Raw genomic sequence first — 8,348 nt, 5'->3', positions numbered from 1 at the left:
ATGTATGTATATATATATATATATATATATATATATATATACATACACATACATATATAAATATTATATACATAATTATAGCAAGGGATTGGCTATAAGCATCTCTAGGCTTAAACTTTTGGTTAACCATGCTCATTATCTTTCTTTTACCTATAAGGTTTTTATTTCCGTGCTAACCCCCTGGTAAAATCATTAATGACTTTTACACTTTATTATAATTAATAATTGAAAAATTTACACCTTGATCAAAACTGCATTCAATGCAGAATATGTTTTGATATCCTATACGTGGTTGAAAAAGAGAGATGGGAATTCTATTTTACTGTATATTTCTATGAGTGTGTATATATATATATGCAATACTGTACAAAGTTGCTGCTCATATACATATGTGTAGATACTTGTCAATTTATACTATGGAATATCGTTTGCTAATGAGTGTAGTAGGTATAACTTTTTACCTTAAGCTTGAAACAAGATCTTGTACAGGGTTAACCAAAAGTTTGATTCATTATCTTTCTTTTGCCCGACTACAGCCTGTGTTTTATTTTTCTGAGTTTTTAAGGTGGTAATAGGGTCTTTAGGCATCTATTTTTCTAGTGTGTGGAGAGGCTTATAGCCAATTCTTTGTTATAATTATGTATATAATTATTAAAATATTTGTAAAATTTATCTTTCAGGTTTTTATTTCTAGGCTGACCCCCTGGTAAAATCATTAATGATTTTTACCCTTTATTATAATTAATACATACATGTATATATACATACATATACATATATATATAAATAAATGCACACACACACACACACAAATAAATACATATATACTTATCTCACATTGCAATAGGGAGATGTTATTGTTTCACTTTTGACACGTAATACTGAGATTGCTCCTGGCTCGCATTAGGCAAGAAGTTGAAAATTTTTTTGACCCATAACACTTCATGGACTCTAAGTGAGGCATGTGTAAAGTTTGAATGAAATCGGTTTAGTAGTTCTTGAGTTTTAGTGATGCATACATACAGACACACAGCTAGACAGACACACACACACACATATACTCTCAGTTTTATATATATAGATGTATGTATGTATGGAATCAAGGAGAGAACATTAGGTAAGTGATCACTGGAGAGAGATAAGATGCTGTAACTCCTGGTTGGTACTCTGAATAGATTGGAGCAAGATAAAATTAGGTGCCTTGCTCAAGGATATAATATGCTAATAGTTCAGTATATTTAAATATTTTTCTTTTGAAGAATATATGCTTCTTCATGTCAAAACATATCTTTATCCTAATTTACATAATTTAGAAAGGAATCTCCAATTTTTCTTGAATGAAGTTAAATATAATGAAATTATTAATACAGTGTCATGAGATAAGAAGCAAACGGTTTTTAGAGAGTAAAAGCAGAAAATAGCAACAGTTCTTTCCAAAGAAATAAAAACCAAAACAAAACAATGAAAATAACCAAAGCCAAAACCAAAATGTTAACTAATCGTGTCACTGCATGGCATCACATGGCACTGTTATACCATGTGTAACCCTGTGGCACCCTACCTCATGCTCTAATGTTTTTTCAGTAATTCTATATGTTTTTAAGACAGGTTTCCCTAAATTTTCATCAAAAACCTCTTCAGTGAGTTCTGACACTTTCTGATCAATCATGTGGGTTGACCTGCGTATAGTAGTGTCTCCTCTCCCTTTTTGGACAGTTAACTGACCCCGAGGTAGCACTTGTTGAATAAGTGTCTCAGATTCTGTGGTTGACTGAAGAAGGACAAAGTAGTTTACCATCAACTTAAGTTAATTAAGGATTTGACATGTAAACAAATATCATTGACAACAAAAACAAAAATATATTAGAAAATAAGGAAAATCACCATGAAACTTTAGCTTTTTGTGGTAAGGAGGATGATCTTTGTATTATCTAAACTTCTGGACAGAGGACAGCTGAATGCCTTGCAGAGTATTTACATTGGTTTAAGTGGGTTGCACTTCACACTCAATATATATTATAAGTGGGGAGAGAACCCCTACTATTCTAGCTCAGAGACCACCTGATCACATGATTTCAACCTTAGGAGGATGATCTGGTGGTCTCTGAGCTAGAATAGTAGGAGTGGGCAGAGGGTCTATCCCCAGTTGCAATATATATCGAGAGCAAAGTACACTTAATAACCAGCTGGAAGCGGTGTTCTCCTGTGGGTGAAAATAGCAGTATCGTCTCTTCTAATAGAATGCCACATGTAGGTGGTGATAAATATTACTTCTAATTTTTATTTTTATTGATGGAACTAGTAGAATGTTGTAAGTTACTTATCACCAAACTTACTCCTTTAATCATACACAGGAGTTTTCAGGGGCTGATGGCTACTGTTAGTCATAGCTAGGTGGAAGACATTAATCAGCCTAAGAGATTTTCTGAAGAGTAAAAGGTAAATTGTGAATTTTGTCCTTTACCAAAAAGATATTTATTTTCTGTTGTCTGGACTGTAATACAGACACACATTTATTCAAATATAGGCAAAAAGTATTAGTTTAGTTCTTTTTAGTTATAATCATAACTTTCCCTATGACACAAATATAAAGCAAATTAAACTACTATTCACCACCACTTTTCAAATAAACAACACTGATGTGTCTGTAGGAAGCAAACAGCAGGCTTCAAAATTAAGAATTCAAATTGGTTTTAGAACTGTGGGAATATATGTGCATGTGTGTATGTTCACTCTTCCAAATTGAGTAAGGCAAAGGACCAAAATATCAATGGCAAAGTTGCAAAATTCCTCTAGATGATATGAAGTGACAAGCAGGTCTTTTTCCATTCTAAGTTTTTCTGCACTGACTTAAAGTTAGCTTAAACCTTCATCCTTTTGAGGGAGAGTAATTCTAGTTGGATGGGAAGCTTGTCAGATATTAGTAATACCAACTATCTCTTCTTTCAGTCGTGCTGCTGAGGAAAGAAAAGCCTATCCCTGCTTGTTTCTGAACACAAGTTCTTTGAATTATTAGTAATGTAGAATATTTGAGGCAGGTGTGGTACATAGTGGCATTGGTTAGAAGAGGATCTAAAATTAGAAATCCATAAAACTTAAGAGATGCAGTTTGTTAAAAATGTTGACTATTTGTCTGGAGGAGAAGCACTTGGTTAGAAGTGTGTGAAAACATACAACAGTAGCTGGAAGTGGTGGTTAATTGATTAATCTTAATTTTTTTAATCATGTTAATGAACAAAGTAGATATGATGAACTCCTCAATGTCATCACACTCAGCAGGAAGATGAAAAAGAAATTTTGGCTCACCATGTGATTACCATCACCATTCTGAGTACTGCTAGACTCTTCTGAAGAATCAGCATCTATAATAGAAACGCACAAATACATCTCAGTGGCTACTAATTGTTTTAGAGCAATAAAGCATGAAAAATTTCGGTGACAATTGTGATGGTGATGATAATGAGTAATTTACAAGTTATATGCTAGAACTACAATGTTTTAGCTGAATCATGCAAAATAACCATTCTTCATGCAATGCACAACTTATGATCTATCACTTACCTCAAATTGCAATCAAGCATTCTAGTTAACAAGATTTCAAGTGACTTTGCTGAATCATAATACTCAGCCCCAAATTTCTTTCTGTAGAAAAGTAGTCATATTTGCTATCCATTCATTCATTCATTCAGTTCTCATTGTGCCTTGTGACACTTCAGGTGATAGTAAGATCATTCTACCTTCTAACACTGAAAGTGTCCTTGACAGCTTGTTCCATTGTTAACCTTCTGCTTTTAAGATCTTTTGTTATTATTCTCCACAATGTTTCCTTTGGTCAGCCACATCTTTTACTAAAAATTTTGCTTTACACAACAATTATTTGATTTTGACTATAAGTTTTACTTTTACTTTTTAGTTTGGAAGAGTTCTAATCTAGTTTTTTAATTGTTAGAGTTATTATAGACAATAAAACTAAGTTGCACTACATGTAGTGGCAACAAATCTAGAGTATTTGTGTAAAAGAAACTAAAATCAATTGAAAACAAATTGGGTCACTTTCAATATAATTACAAAAAAACTAAGTAAATTCTATAGTAAGAGACAAACCAAGTACAGTGGTTTTCAACTAGTGTACCATGAGATTCTATATGGTATATCACAAAACAATTTAATGGTACAGCTGAAAAATTATGGAAATAAGGAAAACAGGGTCTAAAATCTCAAATGGTAATGTAGCAGACATAAGTTTAAAATAAGAGGCCACAAGGCTGCACAACTTCTGCTGAATTTTGACTTCTATATTACATAAGAAAATAATAACTAAATTCACTTTCACTTTGTTTAATTAAGATCTGATGAATATCATTGGTGTATGCCTATTTTTCATTTTTTGTTCAGAACAAATGTAATCCATATACTTACAAATAATTCTTATAAAAAACGTTTGAGCTAAATTATATTTCATATATGGTAATGAATGAAACAAGTGAATAATTACTGCAGCTAATCATGACATTCAGTTTGTTTCCATAATAAATAAGTTAAAACAACGAGCTTTTTATTTTTTGGATCAGAATTCTTCTCAGTGAGATGCAGTGAAAATTGTTTATCCAGTGCCTTCTACAATGAAAAAAATTATTAAGAGAAAAAATGACAGACGACAGTAAACACTTATCAAAAAATACTACAAAAGGGCAAAAGTTCACCATCACTGTGAACAGTAATTAATCTTCTCTCTTTGCTCTTTTGCGCCACATGAGCTCAACTTCCCTTCCTTCCTCTCCTCTCTTTATCTGACACCTACCTCCTTTCTTCACTCCTACCCACCTCTCTTCGTTTATACCCCCTCCATCCACACTCCACTCCACCCCCACATCCTCACCTTAAACCCACACTGCCACCCACACCACCCCACACTACACACACTAGCACTGACCACTTCCCAGCACCCACACCACCATCCACACACCCATACATTACAGATGCACACATCCACATGTCAAAGTCACTAGCCCCTATCCACATGCACACACTCTCACATACACATGCACCTTCGTTTTGGGATCACCAGTACTTTATTATCTCCCCTTCTTCCTAGCTCTTCTGTCCAACTACCTTTTCCCAACCAGTCATCATGATTGATCACTAAATCCACAAGTTTTTCTATTCTCTCTCAGTTTATTTCCTCGTGTTCCTTTCTGCTGAAGAGTGTAGGCTTGAAATGTAAAAGACTTTTTCACTTTCCCGAGTGTCAAACTAATACACCTGCTTGTTGTTTATACACCTGTCTTCATCTTTTGTTTTTCTGTAAATTTCAACAATTGATTAACCAAGCCCATTATGTATAGTTTGAGGTGAAAAAATGTCCAATGAACCAATGGTATCAAGTAAATTAAAAAGACATTTTACTACTAAGCATTTGCATCTACAGGATAGAGATCTTAATTCTTTCAAAGACTCAAAGCGATATAAAATATTTGAGAAAATAACTGTCCGAAAGGGCTCAAATCACTTCAATTGCTAGTTTGTAAACGAATTGTTAAAACCATGTTGAAAGAAAAAGATGAAGATACTAACAATATTCCACTTTCAAGTGATATGATACATATGAGAATTTTAGATTTATCTGAAGATATTGATAAAAAATATCCAGAAAAATTTCAGGAAGCTAAATTTGTATTAATACCTGATGAATCCACAGGTAATAGTGCTTTATTAATGGTGATGAAATAATCAATCAGTATTTATGTAGTAAAGAAATGCCAACAAATACAAGAAGTCAAGCTATTTGGAATATTTCAACTGGTTATCTTGAAACAAATGAATTTAACTTAGAAATCATGTATTGGCATTGGTACTGATGGTGCATGATATATAACTGGCTCTGTTAAAAGTTTTTGTATCACTCATAGAAAAAAAATCCAAATCTTCTTTGTACTCATTGTTTTTTATATACAGAGTTTCTAGTTTCAAAAATATTTCAAGAAGAGTTCAAGTCAGTGTTAAATCATAGTTGGAATCATCAGTTATATTAAAAGTAGACTGTTGAAGTGAAGAATATTTAAACAGCTATACAAAGAAATGGACTCTCAGCACTTGTTGATTACTTCTGCATACAGAAAGAAGACCCTTAGCTTTCTAAAGGCAAAATGCTCACTTTCATTCATGAACTACAAAAAGAATTAATAGCATTTTTTGATAGAGAAACATGAAAGACTATAAACATCTTCGATGTTTGTTACATATTTACTCAGCTTAATGTTGTGAACAGCAATATGCAAGGTAAAAATGAAACAATTCTGACGTTCATAGGCAAGATGGTTGCTTTCAAAAAGAAAATTATTATTTAGAAAAACAGAGCAAAATTGTGTAAGTTTAATGTTTCCTTTAATGCATATAAACTGCATCATTAACTACTATTGTAATTAATCATCTGACAATGCTGAAAGGAAAAAAAAATGTCCCTTATTGAACACAGAAAAATACAATATTTGAAATCTCTACATAGGTGAAATAAACATCAGAGATGCTTTGCCCTATGCAGAAACTGCAGGAGATATTCAGAGGTTTTGCAAGCTCTTCTAAATCCATTGCAATGCTGAAAATTCTTCTGTATTGTTAGCAGGTATTTCAGGGTTATAAGTGTTTTGCCCCTTAGCCTGTATGCTTTACCTGAGTGGAGTAGCGAGGACTGAGCTAGACTTCATTTACTGAAGGGTTCCATTTGCAGTCACTTATCAACCATAGTAATCTTGAGAGCTAGTTTCAGCTACCATGCCTATTTCTTTGATGACATTCTTCAGTTGTGATGGTTCAAGACCTATCTTCTGCAGGAAATAGTGCACAGATATAGATGGAAAGCCAAAGCAGCTAACTTCAATGAGGAATGAGACTGCATGCCAGCCCTTGATAAAGGCTGACTAAATCCTGAAAAGAGGAACTGGAAACCATTTTGCATGTTTAAAATAAAGCACTTGGAGATACTTATTAATACATTTTGAATTTGAATTCAAAAGGAATACCTCACAAAGCCTTATTAGTTTTGCTTACAATTTCCAACTTCTTATTTGTGTGAATTAGGATTTTCAACTCTAAATAACATCAAGAATGAGAAGTGAGAGAGGCTCCACTGCATTGATGAAGTAAAGGAATGTTTATCACATATATGTCCAAACATTGAAGGAATAGCACAAAAACATCAGGAAGAGGTTTCCTATTAATCAACCTGCATATGTAGATACTACAATAGAGTACATACATAACTGTTTCTTTTAACACTATAATTTTATGCCACAACTTTAAGATGACATTTTTAAGGTAATTTTTAATTTTGGCATCAAATATGCTATGACATTTTTATCTACATTTTAGAGTACCACTGGTAGAAAAAAAAGGTTGAGACTCACTGGTCTAGTATAACATTATTTACATGCAGATAAAGTTAAAATATAAACAATTTTTTAAAAAGCCAAAGAAATTAAAATGCCAGTTAATATGAAGGCAATTACATACCAGCATATGCAATATCTATGGTGGAAAGTGGATTGACTTTGTATTTTGGGTCTTGACTCAAAATATTTTGAGATAATTCATTAGCTCTCTCAATCACAGCCTTTGCCTTCAGGGTGTCAGCTTCTAAAGATTTCATTCTGCAAGGGGTGTTAATATGGTGGGTATTATAATAAGGTCAAAACAGAGCAGATAGATTTACAAGCTGTAATAAAGCAGGATTGGATAAATGTATAGTTAGAATTGGTTATGCAGATGAAATATGGTAATATATTTCTAAAGAGCCAATAGCATGCGTATATGAGAAAATTTGTGTGTGAATGTGCATACATAGGATAATTATGTACATTTAAACACTCATACACACAAAATCAGAAAGGTGAGCAAGTGATCAGTCCTGTGAACTAGACATGTCAGTAAAGGGTTTGTTCAGTGAATAAGAAGGATTAGTAAAATAAGAGTTGCTTGAGTCATGTATGTCAGTAAGGGAGCAATTGTGAAAAACTGAGAAAAGCAGATCAAAAAAGGAGCAGTCACAAAGACTAAATTAAAAGAATGATAAAGCAAAAAAAAAAATCAGTGAACAAAAGAAAGTTGACAGCAGATAAAATCTGCCATTATATTGTACCTGGCTTTCCGCCATGCAGCTCGTTTCTCTGCCTCACGAGCTCTTTCATCTGTAGTTAAATTGTCTCCAGAAGTGTCAACATTGTTGGAATCGGATATTTTCTGTGGCACCAGCCGTTTTTCAGCTTTGAGTGTCCGAACACTGCCAGCTGGTGGAGTGGTTTTACTATTTACAGGAATAACACATGAGTAAAGTTAAATATAAAAGAACAATA

General features: G+C 33.2%; 1 protein-coding gene across 1 annotated transcript in view; it reads right to left on the bottom strand.

The window, feature by feature from the left end:
* LOC106871622 (protein scribble homolog) overlaps window positions 1–8,348 on the bottom strand; it is a 698,511-nt gene that overhangs the window by 22,559 nt on the left and 667,604 nt on the right. The window contains exons 38-41 of the mRNA XM_052966764.1: window positions 8,135–8,299; window positions 7,510–7,646; window positions 3,307–3,362; window positions 1,562–1,771 (exon numbers count right to left, since the gene is read on the bottom strand). Coding sequence (XP_052822724.1) covers window positions 1,562–1,771; window positions 3,307–3,362; window positions 7,510–7,646; window positions 8,135–8,299 — 568 coding nt within the window. The remainder of the gene's footprint in view (window positions 1–1,561; window positions 1,772–3,306; window positions 3,363–7,509; window positions 7,647–8,134; window positions 8,300–8,348) is intronic.

This window comes from Octopus bimaculoides, chromosome 3 (assembly GCF_001194135.2).
Source record: "Octopus bimaculoides isolate UCB-OBI-ISO-001 chromosome 3, ASM119413v2, whole genome shotgun sequence".
NCBI classification, from domain to species: Eukaryota; Metazoa; Mollusca; class Cephalopoda; order Octopoda; family Octopodidae; genus Octopus; species Octopus bimaculoides.
The sequence above is the reverse complement of the archived record's forward strand: the minus strand, read 5'-3'. Positions and strand labels throughout refer to the sequence as shown.